Source organism: Panthera tigris, chromosome B1 (genome assembly GCF_018350195.1).
Source record: "Panthera tigris isolate Pti1 chromosome B1, P.tigris_Pti1_mat1.1, whole genome shotgun sequence".
NCBI lineage: Eukaryota > Metazoa > Chordata > Mammalia > Carnivora > Felidae > Panthera > Panthera tigris.
Genome location: NC_056663.1, coordinates 104,932,732 through 104,954,913, shown reverse-complemented (window position 1 = coordinate 104,954,913; position 22,182 = coordinate 104,932,732). Strand labels below are relative to the sequence as shown.

The window sequence follows — 22,182 nt, the reverse complement described above, 5'->3', positions numbered from 1 at the left end:
GGGAGGCGGCGGGAGGGCGGCGGCGGCGCGGCCGGGCGGGTCCCGGGGACGCGGTGCGCGTCGGAGCGAGCGCACGAGTCCCCGGCGCGCCCGCCACGCTCGCCCCGCAGCCGCTCCCCTCCCCGCGCCGCCTGCGCTCCGGACCAGCCGAGTCGCCCACCGGCGGCGTCCGCGGGGACCACCCCCCGCCGGGCGAGGGAAGGGCGGTCTGCGTCGCCCCCCTCCACCCCCCGGCCGGCTCCCGCCACCGCGAAGCCTCCGGACGCCGCCCGGACCGCGGGGCCGCCCCGGAGAGTCGCCGAGGCCGAGGACCCCGGGAAGGAGGATCCCGCGGACGGCTGCAGCCCGAGGTAATCGCCAGATGACTGAGGGGGCCGGTCCTCGCCCGGACACCCGACCCGGGCGACTTGCAATGCGGACTCCGGAGGTGGCACCCTCGAGCCGGACAAGTTTCTCGCGGTTTGAAGGGGTCCTGAAACCGTTTACTCGTTTTTATTTAATTAGCCTTTCCTCTTCTGTTTTAAATAAGTGTATTTAGACAATGAAAAAAAAAAATAGCCTCCTGGATGACTGACTGTAGGTTTATAAATATAATCCCGAAAGTTTTGCATGGTGTGGTTATTTGCTTATGTATATTTATTAACCTGTTAACTCTTCAGCTAGTCAGAAAATTGACATTTAAAATATTCTTTGAGGAACATTACAAGTTTGCTGTTGCGTTCAGGCATCGTTTTATTTATCAGCTTAGTTAGCATCTGTCTTCCCGAAGTGGTACCAAAGCCTGTCCCTTGGCGACGGGTCTTGCATGTGACACTCTTGCCCTCTAGTGCCTCACCAGCTTGGTAGCAGTTTGATGGCTAATATTAATAAGATGTTACATAACACAAGAGCACTGGGCCAGAACTGGTATTGTTGCCACTTGTGAAGCCCAACAGCCTGAGCCGTTGGTAGTGGATGCTGCTTGTTCAGTTTCCTTTATATCCATTGAAACTTTCGCAAGCATTTTCAGCGCTTTCAACTCTCATTCCAGGTAAGTGCATCTGTTTATTTACACTATCCATTAACGGCTCACCCATAATATGAGGGCTTTTGGTAAGAGATAGCAACTTTGTTTTCAATTAATCTAAGAATTTCAGGATTAAACAAGCGCCTGATTTTATTCTTGTGGAAGAAATAGAGTATTTCAATTAAGTTAAATGAGACACAGAAATATCTTATCATTCTGAGGTAATTTTAAAGCTTCTCTCCCTTAAGTAAAATTGAAGTATCAAGGAGATGATCCTTTATAATTGTTAAAGATCTCCACAAACAAGTTGTAATTATTCTGCAGCAAAATTGTTAAACAGAACCCATGTCTATTGCTTGATGAACTAGAGATTTAAACTATAGAGATTTAAACTATAACTACCTGTGTAGACAGTAATGATACTCACTCTTTTCTATTTGATGCAATTCATTTTATAAATATTATTTAAAATTACATAGTTAATAAAATTAGATGCAACTGGAAAGAAATTATCAACCTATGTATTGAATATAGAAACCCTAAAAGAAAATACATGTATCTTCCATTTAATATGTCCATTCCCCCCCCCCCCCAAAAGAACCCGGTTAAAATTCTTTAAGAGGTTTACTTAAGCTCATCTTCCAACTAGTTCTTCTAATATCTGGAAACTATTTAAGCTTCAAACTCATTTAAAGTTGAAATTTTATTCATATTCTTTATATACACGTTGAAGTACAACATTTGTAATCTGGGAAGAGTTTTGAGGAAATCACTCCTAAGTAAACAGCTACATCTTCATACTAGAGTAAAATAGAAATCAAATATTGAGATACATATGAAACTGATCTCCAACCCACTTTTTCTTTGTGCTTAGATAATATCATATTGTCAACTATAGAACAATGCTATTCAGCGTAGAGGAGAATGATATGGAGGGCAAACTCTCAGACATCTGATATTCAGCTGAAGGGCATTCTCCCCTTTTTCTTCAACTATAGTGTCCTATTAATATTGTATTTGAGAAGGAGATTTCAAAATTAAATTTGAAAGAGACTCTTCTGAAAAATAGTACTGAACGCATCAAGAGGCTTGCCCTAACAGAGCTCTTTTTTTCTTTCTTTCTCCAGTTAACCCAGTATCTACCATCTCTCATATTTTTATTGTCTTTCTTTATGGTTCTAATGGTAAAACAGAAGTCTTCTTTCTTTGTATAAGTAAATATTGCTATTAAATTGGTCACATGAATTAATTTCTTCATAGGTTTTAGAATGAAGGATTCTTAGGTTACTAAAATGTTTTTAGATAAAACTTTTATCTCTTTTTGGAGAGATTTGTTATAGTTTAGTTCAGTTGAGTTATGGTATACCTTCTCTTTCAGTAGATTTTCTTGAGGAAAGTATTATTTCTGAAGATAGCAGCAAGTTATTACAGTAATTTGTGGTGTAACTGAAAGGTTTGTTGGAAAAAAAAAATACTGTGGAAGAGATAACCAGGCACTTGAGGTTCATTTTTCTGGACCATATATATTCTACTGAAGAAGTTATCATGAGCTAGAATCTAAACATTCAGTGGTCAACTTGCTATTTCAGAATTTCAAAACCATAAAGAAATGACAAATTTTTCTTTCAGTTTAGGGAATCTTAAAATGACTTCCTTGAAACCTGGTTAAGTCTTAACTGTTCTTTAGTGATTAGTGCCAACTTTTAAGCTTAAGTATGTATATGTTGAGGTATAAAATATAGTCAAAGAAAATGATATTTAAATACTTTGTGGTATATATGCACTATAAAAACAGAGAAATAGAATTGGTGATAAAAAACACTATTCTCAACTAAATGAATGTCTTGGATTTATAATTGCTTAACAGTTTAGACAACAGGAAAGAACAGTAGAAGTTCGGTCTCCTGTGCTGTGGCTGTTGAGGACGAGCATATTTACACTGACATGCCTGACCTCTGAGCACCTGTCCAGATTAGAGAATGCTGCCAGGCCACAAAAGTAACAGCTTACATTATAATGATAATTAGTTTGAAAAATGCTCAAAATTGTTTTATAATGGAATTTTTTTTCTTAGAGTGCCCAATAATTGGTTGTAGAAAACCAATTGGGTTTTTTTGTTTGTTTGCTTGCTTCTTTGTTCTTAATAAAAACTATATCCTTAGGTCTGGGATGTCAAAAGGACCTTCATGTTACTCTAAACATTCTTCATCAATTTTATGTAAGTTGCATAACAAAAAAAAAAAATCAGGCTTCTCTATAATTAATGTGTATAACAAATTATTTCACAAAAATTCCGATACATTACTGAGGGCTGAAACTCTTTTTTTTTTTTTCAAAAAAAATTTTTAATATTTATTTATGTCAGATAGAGAGAGAGAGCAGGGGAGAGGCAGAGAGAGAAGGAGACACAGAATCCAAAGCAAGCTCCCGGCTCTGAGCTGTCAGCACAGAGCCTATATGGGGCTTGAACTCATGAACGACAAGATCATGACCTGAGCCGAAGTCCAACGCTTAACCAACTGAGCCACCTAGGCACCTCCTGAGGGCTATAACTCTTGATTACCTATTGCCAAACATGAGCTTACAAATCAAATATTAAAGTCTTATACTAAAACATTTTAGCTTCTCAATGATGGGTATTCATTTTACATACACTGCGTTTTCAATTTTTTTTTTCCTTAGGTTACAATGTTTCAGAATAACATGAAGCACTATATAAATTCTAGGTCTGGTTCTGCCATGAGAGATGTACAACCCCTCTTGCTAGCTCTGGGCCTTGGTCCCTTACCTGGAAAATGATGTTCTCAGAGATGCTTTTCTGTCTTCTTTGTTGTCCAACACTGTGAAAATTGTTCTGAAAGATAGGACAAACAGACGTGAAAAAAATTAAAGAATAATACAAAACTTGTTGATTAGTACTGTTGTCTAGATATTTAGTAATAGATATGAAACTTTTAAAAATAACAGTTAACACTGCTAGAATGGTTACTTTGTACCAGGTACTGTTCTAAGCACTGACATACTAATTTTTAGCTCATGTAATCTTCACAAAGATTATTTGAGGTAGAAGCTCTAATTATTTCCATGTCATAAATGAGGAACTCGAGACACTGAGAAGTTACCTTTCTAAGATCATATCCTTGCAAATGGTAAAAATGGGATTCAGTTTGTGTCTGGCTCAATGCACATGCTCTTAATCACTATATTATCTCTATGTTTTCAAGTATTTGTGCTTGATATGCCTCTTGATACAACAGAGGCAATTCACATACCACTTCAAATCATTTCTACCACTTCTACCCTTATGTACTCCTACATATGAAATGATCATTTATTCCTTCAAGAGATACTTACTTGGCACCTATTATTGTGTCATGCTTAAACCAGTGCCCAAGACCATTACAGGTGGTGCCTTCCCTAATGGAGTATAGATGGTCCAGTTTAGGTGATTTCTTTCTTCTCCCGTGATACACCAATTGGATTGAGTGTCACTTGTTCTAAAAGATAGGGTAACAATGGAAGAATTTATCTGACTTCTTTGTTGATGCCTCCATAGGATAGAGAGTAATAGAACCAGGACCTCAGATTTCCTAGGTCTCCCTATTATATTTCTTCATTGCTCCTCTCTGCTCTCTTTGCATTATCCTCTCTGCAGATTGGCTGCCTTTGCTTCTCCAGTTCATATAACCCACCCTAAAACATAGCCAAAAGCTCATCTGTAACTTTACATCTTATGATGCAGGCAAACAAGGAGAGACTTGGTTAATACTCTTGTTCCCATGACTCTGAAGAAGAATAAAAATGACAAAGGTTGTATTAGATCCTGAAAGCTGCATCGGCAGTAGTCATAATGCCCTGCGATTAGGCAGGAATACATTGCTGCATACATTGTAGCTCAATTTAAGGGGATTTGAGAGACATTTTCTCCTTTAAGTCATACAGACAGAACAAAGGGCAAGCAGTAGTGGGGAAGTTTTCTTGTGTTACCTCGCTGGATGGCACAGCACTGAGAGAGGGGAACAAAAGTATCCTTTCCTTCATAATTTCTAAATACAAAGAAGGAGGGAAAATGGCAATAGAACAGCACTTTTCCATTTAATGTATCAAACAAAACTAATGCCCCCAAGTGCAGCTATTTGCCTATCCATCCTAAAGTAAAACCACAGTTCTAGAGACAGAGTGTATTCTTGGTCGTACTCCATGCAAATCAGCATCTGCCTTGCCTACCACAGCGGGGTTCAATTAACATGACACAATTTCACACATTTTTTTTTCCCAGAGAAGAGCATGTTCTTTGTCAATTTTTAATACTACTAAATTACTTTTAGCAAATTCGTAATGTGTTTGAGGCCTCCCAATGCATTTTTCAACACCATAAAATACAGTTAATTTTGTGAAAAGAGAATGTTGTCAAGATCTTTTAAATATCTTTCATTTATGTTAGAACCTGAAGTTCTTCAGTTATTAATACTCATTTTCCAGATGGCAATCTTTTTCTCACATTTCTTGTACTGCCAACGTCAACGTGATTCTATTTCATTTAGAAATTGATTTTTACTTTGGGATGATGGTGGGTGTTAGTGGAAGAGAAAGGATAGGTTACGGAGTGACAAGTAGGTGTGTCACTGTGCAGATACTGTAATATTTTGCAACATGCATGTGTGCATAGATTCAGTTCTTCAGTATGTATATGGAATTGCTTATAATTCCAAAAAATAATTTCTCCCTCTGCCTTTTGTTAATGGCATATAATTAAAGAATGCCTAAAGTTTCCTTGGTGGAAAACAGGTGTTTTCCTTTTTAAAAACAGATGCATTGCAAAACAACCCCAGACATGCTGAATTCTGAAAAAAATATCAGAATGGGAAAAATAGATATTTGAGTAATATTCAATGAAAGGTGTATTCTGGATGTGACTGATTTATAGCTGTGGACAAAGTGGCTGCTGCCATTCACAGTGTTTATATTATCACCTGACTGAGGCCAATGTGATTGAGGAGGTACCCATTCATGGAAGATGGTTGGACTTACTACTCTAGTTTGTGAATGCAGCTACTATTTGTAAAATTTAGTGCAGGCTCTTTTCTCACTCATTTAACAATTCAGTGGGATGTTCTTACTTCAGTCACTGTATTGATATCAAGAATATAGAGGTGATCAGGACAGGTACTTACAGATGCTTCTAACCTATGGAGAAATGCACACAGTCACACATGACTAATTTTAAGTATTGGATATGCTGCAGAGGTAAACTAGATGGTGATGTGACAGGGTGTAAAGGGGAGACACAACAGATCTGGGGAATCAAGGAGGCTTTTGCGAGGCAGGAATATTTATGCTTAGAGCTGTGAGCTCTAGAGGATGGAGCCAGATGAGGAAATGGGAGAAAACTTCTAGACAAAGAGAACAGCATGTGAGAAGACGCTGAGTCAGAAAAGAGGCTGTCTCTTCCAATTTACCTGGAACTTGGAGGGAAGCACACCCTTGAATCAGACCTGGGATGTAAGAGTTGGAAGCATTCCTCACAGTGTCTTGTGGGGAATGTATAGAAATTTGCATTTTAATCAGTAAGTGAAATAGGCAGCCATGGATACATTTTCTGCTAGGAAGAATCAGTCAGATTTGTGCTTTGATGCTGGGCTGAGAAAAGTATAAAAGGAGCCAAGAGTGTTTATGATGAGGCTAGCTGTTGTGGTAGTTCAAGTGAGAAGAACATTGCCTCAGAAAGGAGAGAAGTCTACTGAAGAGGCGAGGTGAGTTTTGGGAAATGGAAATGAGAGGACTTGGGTTTATGTAGATGAGCCGAGGTGAGGGAAAAGAAGGTGTCAAGGATAAGGCACTACATGGTTGCAGGGAGATGAAGACAATTTTAGACAGTAGATCATAATTCAATTTTAGATAAGTTGAGTTTTCTTGTGACACAATTCCAGTAGAGCTAAACAGTGGTTGCCATATAATGAGAAAGAATAGAGTTACTGTGAGTTGTTGTTATATCAAGTTGATAGTTCAATTTGCAATCCTAAAGCTCAGAGGAAGGAGGGTGGACTTAAAAATAAACATTTGGAACTTATTGGAGCATGGATGGCCGTGAAAGCCATTGAGTGCGTAAGTTCATCTGGGGTAATGGGGAGGAATGAGAAGAAGCCCAAGGATGAACATGATGCTGGGTTATGCCTCTGACTGAGTCTCTTCCTCTGTTCTGAGACCCATCTAACTTTAGCTTCCTACATCAAAGGTGGACTTCCTATATCTCCCACAACTCTGCTTACACTGGAATGCTTGTAGCTGTCCCTTTAAAATTCTTAGTGAATTCTAATTGGCCATCTTCAGATATTTCACATTTCCTATGTTATTTATGTCATCATCATCATCAATATCATCATCATCATCATCATCAATATCATCATCATCATCATCATTAACATCATCATCATCACAGGTAACATGTAATATATTCATTCTATGTGTCTGACAGTTTTCTAAGAGCTTTCTGTAGTTTATCTCATAATTCTCATTAGAACTCTATTAATAGGTACCTCAAGTACCCCCATTTTCATATGCAGAAACTGCAGCATCTCAAGATAATAACTACCCAGTATCCATTTGCTACATGTTCCCAAACGTGCATGCTGCAGTTGCTTTCCCAGGTGTATGGCATCTTCAATGCAGACTGTCGAGTTCCAATTTCAGTTCAACCTCTATGAGTGGTGGCATCTTGGACAGGTTACTTAACTTTTAAAGGGCCCAACACCATGTTGGCATGTAGTAAGTGTTCACTAGTTTGGCTGTGTTGTTGTTATTAATTCTACCTTCCTATATGATGTGATTTCCTTTGGTGTGCCTCATAGGAAATCCTGATGAAGTGGTGATGTTTCTAACCAGTCCAACCTTTCAGCTTTCCTGTATCTGCTCTATTCCACAATGCCTGCCTAAGTGGTTTGTTGATTTTCTAAATTTAATTTACACTTCCTTGGTCATTCAGCATATTCCCCATCATAGGTTGAATAGGCATCCCAAAGCAACCACAATGGTCAGCTCTGTACTTGTAAAGACAGTTGTGTCCATGGAAACTCTCTGACATGCAAGCTGGTGTGTCTGTTCTTTAGTCATTCAGGGAACTCTTTCAGACCATGCAAGTCTGTAATCTCCAGTGTATTTTTGTGAGAACACTTCAAGAATACAATCATCACTATACTGAAGCACGTCTTGCTCTTTTTTGGCATTTAAAAATGTTGTTTATCCTGTTTCTTGTTTGAAAGATTACTGGGAATGACACAAACCCTATACCCTTGGAAAGAGAGACATTAAGCAAACAGTGTTGCTAATAATATTTAGTAAGAGTTGTGATAAAGGCCTCAAACAAAAAGTAATTGTAATTAGATTACAATCTGGTCTAAAGGAGGAAGGGTAGAGTTGGTCAGGAAAGGCTTTCCTCAGGAATTGAGTTTGTGTAGCATATCCAGATGTGCCTATGACCCATTAATTTCAAATGTTTCCTTGTCTTTTTTGTCAACATCCAGCTATTTTATAGAACATTGTGATTTTGCTCTCTCTCCCTGTGCATCATTCAGTCACCTGTCTGAACCTTAGTTGCACATCATTAGCTCATGCCAATTTCCACTCTTTGCTTTTGTGTTTCAATCCTGGCACTTTTATTCTTCCAGTCCCCAAGCCTCCCTACTCCCCCAACCATAATTTATCAATAATCCTTTCTTTTTTTTCTCTCCCATCTCTTTTCATTTTCACTCCCCCTGATAACCTCCTTAGTCTGGACATGCACCACTCTCCACCTGGATTGTGCACCAGCCCCTTAGCTGGGGATCTCGACTCCATCCCCTTCTTCACTCTACGATATAGCATATACTCTCTCTGTTCATGTGAGTGCTATCTGTCCATTCTGGATACTACTGCTACACTAATCCTCTATAAACATGATTTTTATTGTCTCTTTTCTGTTCAGACACATCTAGTGCTATTTCTAAGTTGACACTTTTGTGCTTCACAGCCCTTTCTAAGGACACTCATTAATCTGCAGGACTCCTTGAATGAAGTCTTATTTCTGTTTTCACCCCAACACATAGTATCTTATTATAGTCTCACTCTCAGGTAAACATTGTAACTATTTCATTTCTTCAAACTTGTCAAGTATTTTAAGTTTATTTATTTTATTTATATATATGTATTTGTGTGTGTGTGTGTGTGTGTGTGTGTGTGTGTGTGTGTATTTATTAGAGAGAGAGAGAGAGCATGTATGCATGCACCAGTGGGGGAGGGGCAGCGAGAGAGAGAATCCCAAGCAGGCTCTGCACTGTTAGCACAGAGCCTGACTTGGGGCTTGAACCCATGAACTGTGAGATCATGATCTGAGCAGAAGTCAAACACTTAATCGACTGAGGCACCCAGGTGCCCCAACCTTGCCAGGTATTTTAATAAGCTCTACACCCAATGTGGAGCTTGAACTCATGACCCCAAGATTGAGTCCCATGCTCTGCTGATGAGCCAGCCAGGCACACCCTTCACCAGGTATTTTTCCTGACACGTTCATCCCATTCTCATATCCAGATCTTGCTCATCACGCCATGCCCCCCTCAAGCACCATCACTGTTAAAAACTGCTTTCCTAAATTTCATTAATCTTTCTTGCTCTTTGCTTTGAAACTTGTAACAAACATAGTCTGTACAGCATAAATCACTACCTAGTATGTGAAACATAGTGTTGGCTGTTTTTTCACAAGTCATGTTCCCCAATGGAGACCATGCTTCTGCAGACAAGAATAATTCTTAATACTACTTCTGTGGTGTCTCCTGCACCTAATACAGCACTAAGCCCAAAGTGAGTGTTCAACAAATTCCCAATGACTGATTGCAGAATAATCAATTGATCGGTATCTTTGGGCGGGTTCAGATTTAATATCTACCATAGTGGCTTTTTTTATCCTATGTTAGGATGGTATGATTATATTTTCTTAGTATTAAGTAAAAAAGACATTAAATCCAGCTAATGTATAGATAATTATAATCATATTAATAGTAATGTGTAACTTTAAATATAAATTATGACATTAGAATAAAGTAGAAGTGTCGAATTAACTTCTAAGGTTAATATGCCATTGTATTCAACTGATTCTACAAATAGTCATTGGGTGCTTACCCTGTGCCTGGCACTAGGGGCTCAATGATAGACAAAAGAGGCCTTATCTCCACTCTCTTAGGGTCTACAGTTAGACAAGGGAGACTGACTTTAAACAACATTTTAATTACAATAGTTGTCAAGAATTGCAAAGAAGATATCATTTCTACAATGGCCATGTGTAACTGCTGGTCTTACCAAGTTTGGAGGGTCAGCTCCATCTGAGAAGATTTCACAGGGGAACTGTGTGGAGGGGCTTAGTTTTCCACATGTACGTACCTGTCTTCCCCACCTGGTGATGCCCCACAAGTGAAGGGCTCAGGAGAAGCTGCTACAGCGTCATCCCGTGCAAAAGGAGTGACAGCAACATTGCAGTCCATTCTGAGATTTTCATAGCTAACAGACATACAGAGAATGGGAAGTAGTTGTTGGTGGATGAGGTTGCAGTAAGAACCGTAACTTTTAAGAGTCTGTACTAGAGACCAAATTCGGCCACAGCAAAATGAGATACACTTACAAAAAGGTTTAGATGAAACTTAGAGAATCTTAATGTATCCATTTAAATATCTTAGACCAAATCCTACCCTCAGAGCCATACACTGGAATACCCTTGGCTTCAGGAGGAAACCTGAAGAGGTTAATGGAAAAGAGATGTCTTTCAGTATTTCCTATTTGCTAATGGAGAAGGTAGCTTTGATAGGTTCCTCATACCCATCCTACATACTGAGAGCAAATACTCCTCACCACTTTGCCTCATCACAGATGAGATTAGTATGAGTTACATGCCTTCACTTCTGACAATAAGAACAAACTAGGAAACACTGCTATCTGAAATGCAAAATGTGGTAATACATTTTGTATCTATTCAAAAACACTCTGCAGCTAAAATTGAAATGGAGGCATAGAAAGATGTGAGATTTTGTATACTGCTGTTATACTCCAGAATATTATATTATTTATAAGTATGTACGTAACTTTTAAAGTGCAATTACTTTTCAAAATGAAATAACTACAATTACAATGGAAACTCTCAGTTGTCCTGGTAATTTTGATCTGCTTAAATTATACCTACATCTACACTAGAATGTTTAAAAGAGCAGAATGTTATCCTTTATATTAGGCTTATTTTCAAGCATGCCAGATCACTTGATGGCATTTTACTTGGCAGAGTGGTGGTGTACCACAGACCCACATGTTCTGCTCCTTCTTTCTTTGCAGTGTCCCTCAGACTTGTCCCTTCCCACGTTCTTCCTGACCTATGATCACTAACAGTGGCTGGCTTATGAGAAATGAGCCTGCACTGGCTTGCCAGCCTTGACTCTGACAGTGCTCTAGGATATCTTCCATGTATTGATTATCAGTTCATTTTCCTGAAAAATCTCACGCTTCTCATGTTATTCTCCAAATCAGGAAAGTATAAAGGTTCCATGTGGGTTTTCTCAACCATGAATTTCTGCACTATCAAATCGCTGCATAACCTGAGTTACCTATAATCTGTGAAAATTTATTTTTTAGGTATTTCATACCATTGCCTTCCACTCCTCATCAGTATTCCTTGCCCAATATGGTTCTCACTCCTGCCTCTATAAAGTTTCCTCTATCTCAGATGCCTACTTTTATTACCCTCCTCCTTCAAGGCTCTACCCAAATCCTATGTCCCCTTGATATAGCCTTCCCCACTTGCCATGGTCTCTTTTCTTGTCTCATTACAGTCATTTGTCTCTAATCAGCAACCATATATTATTGTCATGCTAGTTACTGTATCTATAATTTTGGACGCTTTAAAAATTCACTATGTTGACCATTTATGTTTTAAATAGAAATATAGTTATCCCATAAATATTTGAATGAATGACATAGGTACCCTAAACATTTGAATGAATAATTACAATATATAATTTACAGGATAAATATCCTACTTATAAATATCCTATTTATCCTACAAACATCCTACAGTTATACTCCAGAATGTATTATTCATAAAGATAAACATATATTATTCAAAGTACTGTTTGCCGCTAATTTCATGGGTGAATATCACAGGATCTTAGAGCCAGAATGTTCTTGGTGATCATTTATTCTAACCTTATAATTTTACTTAGAAGGTACTGGGGCCAAAGTGACACAATTAATAAGAGGTAGAGGTGCAGTGAACCCTTTCAGCCTGCCTTATGGATAGTACCTTTCTTAATCATTTTTTTTTGTATTCTATGATATTTCCAGGACCATGAGACTCTAATAAACTTCTGCTCTAAGAAGCCCTCATTTTTCTTTCTTGTTATCTTTCAAAAGCTACTACATTTTTCTAAGATTAGTAAGACTTTAAAGGGATTCGAAACTATAGCATGACAAGGTATTTCATGAAGTTTTAGTTATTTTCATTGATTTAAAAAAAACACTTATATAGTACTTTTTTCATGTAATTAATGAGCTCTTTTCCAAAAATCAGAATCTAATGTCTTAATTGGAGCACTTAATGAAATATGTCCAAACTTCTTTGAATTTTCAGTATATGTAGTTAAATACATATGCAGTGTGTGTGCATTACATGATGTGGCAGTGTGTGGCTCCAGTGACCTCTTTGGGGTCTTAGTTATATATTACAGAGTTTGATGCAAAGCTCGACGAATAAAAGGAAATTTCTTGTTAGCCCAGTGTATTTTCTATACAAAGGATAGAGATTTTCCTGTTTCTGTCCCTCCCGTGTCCTCATCCAGATCTGGGCAAAAGAAAAAGAGGTTTTCTTGCTAACCATACACTATGGGAGAAACAAAAAGGCTTTCTTACCAACCATATACACCAGTCCATCTGCCTAACAGCTTGCCATTTGTGCCAATCAGCAGGACAAAACCTTGCTCACTTAATGCTGCAGAATGAATGTATGATATCCTATTCTATTTTATTCTGCTTTTCAGACTATATTTTCTGTGAGTCCTGATCAAGTGATACAAATGCGCTGCAATGGTGACATAAACTATCGACTGAGACTGGAAAAGTAGCTGAACACCATCTTTTCTTCTTTTTTATGGTGCTTCTATTGGAACAGTCTGAGGAAAGCATATACAGCATGAGTTTTATCATGAAGCTTCACAGACACTTTCAAAGGACTGTTATTCTGCTTGCCACATTTTGTATGGTGAGCATTATTATTTCTGCATATTACCTGTACAGTGGCTACAAACAGGAAAATGAACCCTCTGAGCTAATGTCAGAAGTAGACTGTGGGGACTTCCAGCACCCACCATACAGGCTCATGGAAGTCAAGACAATGAAGCTTTCTGATGCCCCGAAGACAGACCCCACAGTCCTGGTGTTTGTGGAGAGCCAATACTCATCACTTGGTCAAGACATAATTATGATTCTAGAATCGAGTAGATTCCAGTATCACATTGAAATTGCTCCTGGAAAGGGGGATCTCCCAGCACTTATAGAAAAAGCTAAAGGCAAATATATTCTCGTTATTTATGAGAATATATTAAAGTATATAAACATGGACTCTTGGAACCGAAGCCTGTTAGATAAATACTGTGTGGAATATGGTGTGGCTGTCATTGGATTCCACAAAACTAGTGAGAAGAGCTCACAGAGCTTTCAGTTAAAAGGTTTCCCTTTTTCCATATACGGAAATCTTGCAGTAAAAGATTGTTGTATTAATCCTCATTCTCCATTGCTTCGTGTGACCAAATCTTCCAAACTTGAAAAAGGTTCTTTACCTGGAACTGACTGGACAGTGTTCCAGATTAATCACTCAGCCTACCAACCGGTAATATTTGCCAAAGTAAAGACCCCAGAAAACCTTTCTCCTCCTATCTCTAAAGGTGCTTTTTATGCCACTGTCATACATGACTTGGGACTTCATGATGGAATTCAAAGAGTTTTTTTTGGCAACAACTTGAACTTTTGGTTGCACAAGCTCATCTTCATAGATGCTGTCTCCTTCTTGTCAGGAAACAGGCTGACACTGTCCTTGGACAGGTATATTCTTGTGGATATTGATGATATTTTTGTGGGAAAGGAGGGGACAAGAATGAACACCAATGACGTTAAGGTAAGGCTTTTTATCTCAAAGTTTCAAAGTTTAGGTTATCTCTCAGTAGGTTTACCAACTGTCTCGGATTTTCTGGGGCTATGGGATTTCCCAGGACGTGGGATTTTCATTTTATTGGAATGTCTTAGGCAAACGGGGATGAATTGGCTACCCTCAGCTATATTTGAGATATAGGGCTATTTCTCTCTGAATTAAGAAAAATGAAAGCTGTGCTAAAGGATTGAGTGTGGCAGGATCCTGAAGTGTTTTTCTATGTGTATGTAAAACTAGAGTAAAAACCAACTTGTTTACTTAACTTTCCAGAAACTATCTACCTTAGAAAACTCTTACTAAGACTTTAGTTCATTTAAATATGAAATCAAAGTGAATTTGTTTTAATGAAAATAAATACTCCCACAAATTTTCAAGAATTAAATATCTCATAAGTAGCAAGTTCAGATATTTTTGGAAGTCAAATGTGCAACTCATTTTCTCTTATATTTTTTTGAAACTGAAAATCAGCACTACTAAATATGGAGAGCTATGAATATACAAGCTTACTTATTCGTATATAAACATAAGGATTTAAATTAAGTTTCAGAATTCATTGAACACTTCTGGTACATATATGAAGCCCATTATGCTTCATTTAAATGCTATTCAATTTTTTTATTGTGTAAAACTACTGCCCTTAAATAGAAAACACTTATTTGAAGATAGTTGATTATTGTGAATGAATTGTGTTATATAAACAATGGGTTGTTTAATGTTAATAAAATTTAAAATGAAAATAATCTACACTTATCTTACTTTCCCACTCAAAATACTATAGGTTTCTATCTTCCTTGTACTGCATAATGATTTCTCATAAAAGTAAAAGGAGAGATTTTGATACATATTTTTTAAAATTCTGTACAGCTTTGACCTTCTGGTAAAATACAAAGGACTAAATCAGATGGAAAAAAAATCTTGAAAACTGCATTCTTTTCTATAGACACTATACATCTGGCAAATAATAGTAATGTTCATCACACTAGTTAAATGAGCTAAGAATACCAGAGGGACCATTAAATGTTACAAGAGTGTGTGAAAACTGAAAAGAAAAAAATCCATATTTTTAACAATATTTTAGACTCTTCTTTTTAACTCAATAAAAATGAATTAATAAAGAAGTTGTACCTAATTTTTCATTAAGTCTTATGAAATATGCTTTGAAAATTGTAGCTAAATTAAAACCAAGTTAGTAGTTTAAACATTATGCACTTGAAAATTACAAACAGTATATAATTCTCTTCCAATATTTTCATTTCAAAATATTATGATAAAAATGTTTTTAAAGTTTTATTTCTGAAGTATAATTCTTTAAAACTGGCAAGATATGTTCTTATGCCATTTAAACATGTGCTAGATAAATCTCTGAGTTTTATATGCAAACCTACTATATCCCTAAAGTTATACAAAATATAAAACGCCTTTAGTACTCTCAAGGTTAAGCCATTTTTAAGGGGTATAAAAAATTAAACACATTACAATTGAACACATTTAATAAGAATTCAGCATGTACAAAATATTTAATGAATTTCTCATTTATGTGTGAATATCTTTTCTAACCAATCTGAAGGCTTAAAGGAAAGTATATTTAGAATTATTTGAGCTTTTAAACTACTTGTAAGTTATATCTGTGATTGAGCATCAAAACATTAATTCATTGTATGCAGTTACCCTGAGAGTCTAAACATTTTTCCTTTCTTTCTTTCTTCCTTTCTTTCATTTATTCATTCTGTAACTAGTTATTAAGCATATACATGTGAAGTATTTTTGATAATATGTAGGTAGAATCATAAGCCATAGCCCCATTCCTTTAGAAGAGAGGGTGGGGGAAGGATAGTAATAAAGCCCAGAAAGCACATAGTTGGTGATTGGGTTGACCATCTACCTGCTCAGTAACTGATTGGGCCATACCACATGCCAGGCACAGAGGCACACACTGGGGATACAAAGGTAAATAAGCATTACTCCTCTCTTAAGAAGTTTATAGTCTTGGGGGTGGGTGTGGGGCGCTGATAAGTAGGTAATAGTTTGCTTGTGGTAAATACAATAGTAAAGGTGTCTGCATGGGTTTATATAAGTAATGCTGTGGGAAACACTATACTATGTGCTATGTACCTGAAACTATTAAGTTCTATTAAGTAGGATTTTGAGGCAAGGTTAGAGAAATATGATGATTTGGGAGGCTATAGCAGTGATATTTCAGACAAAAGGAAATTTCTTGAAACTAGGAAATGATAAAGAATGGAGAGAGAAGGACCAATTGAACTATTTAGGAGTTAAAATTGAACAACTTACTGGATCAGTGGAGACAAAAAAGAATATAATCAAGGATAACATTAAAATTTTAGCATAGGTGAATTATAGTTGGTTATTACAATGACAAAGAGGAGAGAGCAAGAAGATCATAGTGAAGGTAATTAAAAGGCCATATTAAAAATGCTAAATTATCGAAGTGCCTCTGAGATATACAGGTACAGATGTTTAGCAGGTAGTTGGCTCACAAGAGAAGTCTGGATAGCAAGTATAGTTTCTATCTAGGGAAGGGCTCAAAGCATGAAAGTATGTGAGATCATCCAGGGAAAGGGTTTATAGAATAATAAGGGAAGAAGACTGAGTATGGAATCTTAAGAAAAAGCATCTTTCAGAAAACAAGTGGAGAGAGATGATCTCATTAATAAGAGTCAAAAAGAATAGTATCAGAGACTAAGAAACCATGATGTTATACAGTAGTCCTCCCTTATCTGTGGTTTTGTTTTCCATAGTTTTAGATACCAGCAGTCAACCATGGTCAGGAAGCAGATGATCCTCCTGACTTAAGGTCATGAGGTCAGTAATAGCCTAACATACATCACAATGCCTACTTCGTTCACCTCACTTCATCTCCTTGCTAGGCATTTTGTCATCTCACATCATCACAAGATGGATGAGGACAGTACAATAAGATATTTTGAGAGCGAGAGAGAGAGAGAGAGAGAGAGAGACCACATTCACCTAACTTTTATTGCAGTATATTTTTATAATTATTCTATTGTATTATTGTTGTTAATCTTTTCCTGTGCCTAATTTATAAATTAGATTTTATCGTAGGGATGTATGTATACGAAAAAAATAGATAGGGTTTGGTACTATCTGCAATTTCAGGCATCCACTGTTGGTTTTGGAATGTGTCCCCCATGGGTAAGGCAGACTACTATATAAGCCTTGGGGATAAAGAACTTCAAGGAGGGTGTGATCAGCAGTATAAAATCCAGCAGCAGAGGCCACTGAGGTAAGGACTGGCAAGTCTCCTTGGTAAAAGATGGAGGTTATTGGAGATTCTGGCAAACTCCAGGGGAATGCAACCATTGAGGCAGAGGCATAGTTGCAGCAAGTTCAGGAGTAAATTGGAGCGTTAAGACATGGAGAAGAAGAGTGTGGAATACTCAGTGGAGAAATTTTGATGTGAAGGCAAGAAGAGAAATTAGATGGAGGGAGAACTGGAGTTAGGGTGACCAACCATCCTGGTTTCCCTGGACTGAGAGCATTCAGTGCTAATACTGAGTCCCAGGCAAACTGGGATGATAGGTCTCCCTAACTAACTCGGGTAAGGGAGACTTTACCATACCTTTTTTCCTACGAAGAGAGATCAAAGAGCATCTGATCTAGGAAAAGGTTGTGGATATGGTAATTAAAAGTATGTAATTAATAGAAATATTTTTAATCAATTTCTTTTATTTCATTATTACCACTTATGAAAAATATTCTATTTTCCCTATTTGAATTATTAGGAAAATTGAAAGGAATGTGAGAAAATTAAAGGTGACATGGAATGTTTTCTGCAAAATTAGAAGGATGGTGCATAGCACATACATTTTAATTATTATACTAATCATTTCAAAAGTGTTATTTTTTTTCGTTATGTGGAACCAAAAACAAAATGTGTTTCCTTATTGAATTGGAAAATTAGAATTAGCAATGTAATATCAGTGTTTACCTATTTACCTGCTAAATAATACAAGCACTTTATAAAGAGCCTCAAAGTGATAAAAGAAACTGAAATGGCACAAAATATATGACTCTTCATGAGGAAGAAAAAAATGCAGACCTAAGGTGTTGTCCTTATTAGTTGCAGAATTGATAAGCTCCAAGCCATAGCCCTTAAAGAATGAAGGAACATATAGTTTAAATAATTAATACGTTCTTCAAAAGTGTCGATACTAATTTCAGTCCCATTGAAGTCAGAAAAAGGGGTGTGTGTGTGTTTTATTGAACTGTGTGGACAAGACTTGTCTCAAATTCACCATGGACTAGTTTTGTGATATTCCTAGCTGCTAGTGTTCTAGGACCTGTCCTTAGACTTCCTGAGACCAAGTATGCAGAAAGGGTTTTGGCGAGGGAAAGTGGTGTATAAATAGATGTTTCTACCATAAAAGCATTTTAAAGCTATAGATGAAAGCACAGCTTGACCAAGTGAACATTAACAATTCACATTCTCCCTTAGAAGAAGAATGAATTCACTCTTGGCCTAAGATCCATTATACCTTTAGACTTAGACCACAGCCTATAACATTTCACCGCTAAGACTGTTGCGAAGTAGAAGAGGGAAGGGGGCCTTTCAAAGTATTACTGAACTCTCTGCAGCTATACTCTCAACAAACCAAAGAGCTATACAGCACTCTCTTCTTCCTGTGTTTCAGCCTCCTCCTATTAAGGTAAGCACACGTTGTCTTTTTGACAAACTTTCTAACATCCATGAGAAAATGAGGAACCAGCCCAGGCATATCAGCACACTAGAGGTGCCTATAGTGTGATTGGAAGCACTCAGCACCCCCTTCCACCTCCACGGTCCCCCAGTCTTTTCCACTAGTCTCTTATGTGTCCAACCTTAATTTGGCTGTTGTAGATTGCCCCTTAAAAAATCTACTAAAAGTGGCCTTAAGAGAGGGCAGTTCTTAAATCTTTAATATGATGTCATCAGTGACTTTATCATTATTTTCCTCAGTAACTAAAGATCCCAGAGTGCCTAGGGAAAAGAAAGTGCTGAAAATAGAAGTAAGAAAAGCCATAAAGGTCTGAGAAATAAGTGGTATCAGGCTCAGAAGACAGACTTGGCTGACTTCTCAGTGTTGCTAGGGGCCGACCCCTGGAGGCTGTAATTGGAGTGTAAAGGTGATCTCTATGCTGTCTGACTTCACGCTCATAAGAATATTCCCTACCCCAGCTAAAGTAAACCCAGAGGCTTCATAAAATCATTGAAAAAGAATCTAACATACCAAATGTCTGGGGGTGGGGGGGAGGCAACTGCAATCAATTATCCTGTCATACATAAAAATAGAAAGGAAACAAAAATTTCTCCAGATAGTTCACTATTTATAGTGCTCTGAATGGATGTCAGAACCGACATAGCACCAATCCCCCCTCTCCCTGACTCTCATATTTCTCTAATTCCTTTCTTTTTTCTCTTATGTTCCTTATCTTTTATTTGCTGATTTTCATTCTAATTGCAATTTGCTCTGTTGTCTGCTTGAAACTAAAAATACTTTAAATTTGCCAGAATCACTTTATTGGATATAATATTGCTTGTGTACTTGACAAAAACAAATATTTTCCAGTTAAAGTATATCTATTAGTTCAACCTTGTTACCTGTGTTGTTCAAATCTTCTGTATTCTTACTGTTCTCATCTTTTTCTGGAGGTTGGGGAAGGAACAGGGTGTACTACTTGATGTTACCAAAGGAGGTGTGTTTAATTCTTCAACTCTGATAGTGGATTGTAAATATTTCCTTGTGTTTCTGTCAATTATCACCTTATGTATTTTAAAGCTATGTTATTTAAGTGTATATATACATATATGCACATTTATATTTATATAATATTTATACGTTAGTTTAATATTTTATCATTCTGTCGTTACCTTAATGCTGACATAGCTTTTTGGGGTTTACTATTTGAAAATTATACATTATCTCCTTTTTATATTTGTTCTCTCTTCTCTGTCTTTATATTATAAATTAGTTTAAAAAACAACTTGTCAACTAATTTTCTTTTTATCTACTTTGTCAGTATTTGTCTTTTAGTTAACAAGATCAATCTACATACACTTTGTGTATGGATTAATTTGAGCTATCTTAGTTTGTGCTTTATATTTGTCCCACTTGTTCTGTTTCTTCTTTTTCTCCTCTGTTTTTTATTGCCTTTATTATCAGTTTCCTTCTTTTTTCTACCCACTCCTGATTTGAAATGTATATATTTTATTTCTGTTCTTCTATTAGTTTCTCCAGAAATTTAAACATATGTGCTAAACAAGTGCTAATATTAATCAGTATCTTCACACCTCAGTCAAAAACTACAAAGTACTTTAGCTCCAATCATGTCTATCCTACTCTGGCTGATGAGCCATTATTACTTGTTTTGGACATTAACTGTATTGTTGTTGTTTAATCCAAGACTTTAGACATTATTATTTTTACCACCATGGAAATTTTATTAGTTTGGCCTACTCCTTTTCAGCAGAGAAGGCAGAATGGGGCCATTAACATAGAAATTAGATCATGTCCTTCTGCTCAGAACCCTCCAGTTACTTCTAATCTTACCCACACTAAAAGCCTAAATTCTCACAATCTTTTATAGCCTCTCACTTTGCTGTAACTTCTGTAGCCTCCTTGCTGTTCCCAGCTCCTGCTTCGCGGTTTTGCACTCGCTATTCTTTCTGCCTAAAATGGTTTTCTCCAAAATTGGTGCATGGCTCTCTTTATCACTTCCTTGGGTTCTTTACTCAATGTTACTTTCTCAATGAAGTATTCTCTGACCATTCTTTTTAAAATGGCAACCCCTAAACCTCCCCATCCTTTCCTGCTAATTTTTCTCCATAGAACTTATGATCACACTCATGTGCTCACCAAGATCTCACACAGGCTCACCAGGACAACTGTGTATCTCTTCCCCTGTGACATAGCCAGCAGTTGGAAATTTGGCATGGAGGTAGCATTTATACGCAGAAATCGGCAAATGTACAGATTCAGGCTTTTTTTTTCCCCTAAAGAGCCAGTTAGTGAAGGTTTAACAACATACTACTACTACTCCTGAATATACCGTATATATTTAGTTATTCATGTTGGTTTGTGACTTTGGCTACTAAAATATAAGCTCCATGAGGGTAAGATTTTCTCGTCTGTTCTGTTCACTGAGGTATTCCCTTAGTTGTGCCTGGGTCAGTATATATTGGTTGAATGAATGAATCTCATTCTTCTTGAAGCATATCCTTTAGAACTTCTTTTAAGTCAATTTATTTAGATTTAGAGTTGATTCATGGTAAACGCTCTCAGATATTTTTATGGAATGTAAATGCCTTTATTCAGCCTCATCTTTGAAAAATAGTTTTCTTGAGTTTATAATGCTTAGTTAACAGTTCCTTCATATTTGACCCTTATGGCTCATCCTAGGAAGATTAGGGATCCCTAGAAGTCACCTGAATGCATATGCTACTGGAATATGTCAGAATCCCCTGGTCCCTAATTATTTTACAATTGTCAAAAACTTAGGCAATTTGGGACTGTTCTTATGAATGTACATGAAGTATTTCTTTCTTTTTTAGTTTGGTGGAAAACATTTATAAATTTGATATAATGTGATTTATCATATACAGGAAAATATATCACTCTCAACATTATTATCGTACTCTAATAGCCATAGTGTGCTAGCAGTTATACAAATAATTATCTGGAAATAGTTTTGGACAATAATTTAACATAAGGAAATAAGATAATAGTTTAGGCAAAGGGAAAAACTATTTCATATCCATTATCAACATACACTTAATACATTTTGTTAAACTTGTTAAATTGTGAGATTGAATATATTTCTATTACTATTAATATTAAGTAGTTATTTGTTGCCCACTAACATTCTAAAGCAATGAGTTCTAAATCATTTAAAGGAGACAAATACTATTGCTGAACACCACATGAATGTATAAACAGAATATTTGGTG

The 22,182-nt window shown here is 37.0% G+C and overlaps 1 protein-coding gene across 1 annotated transcript in view; it reads left to right on the top strand.

Annotated features, from left to right (window-relative positions):
- Window positions 1-261: 261 nt before the first annotated feature.
- Window positions 262-22,182, top strand: part of LOC102964925 (bifunctional heparan sulfate N-deacetylase/N-sulfotransferase 3) — a 185,597-nt gene continuing 163,676 nt past the window's right edge. The window contains 2 exon segments of the mRNA XM_007087621.3: window positions 262-350; window positions 13,051-14,183. Of these exon segments, the coding sequence (XP_007087683.3) occupies window positions 13,161-14,183 (1,023 nt within the window). The 5' untranslated portion in view covers window positions 262-350; window positions 13,051-13,160.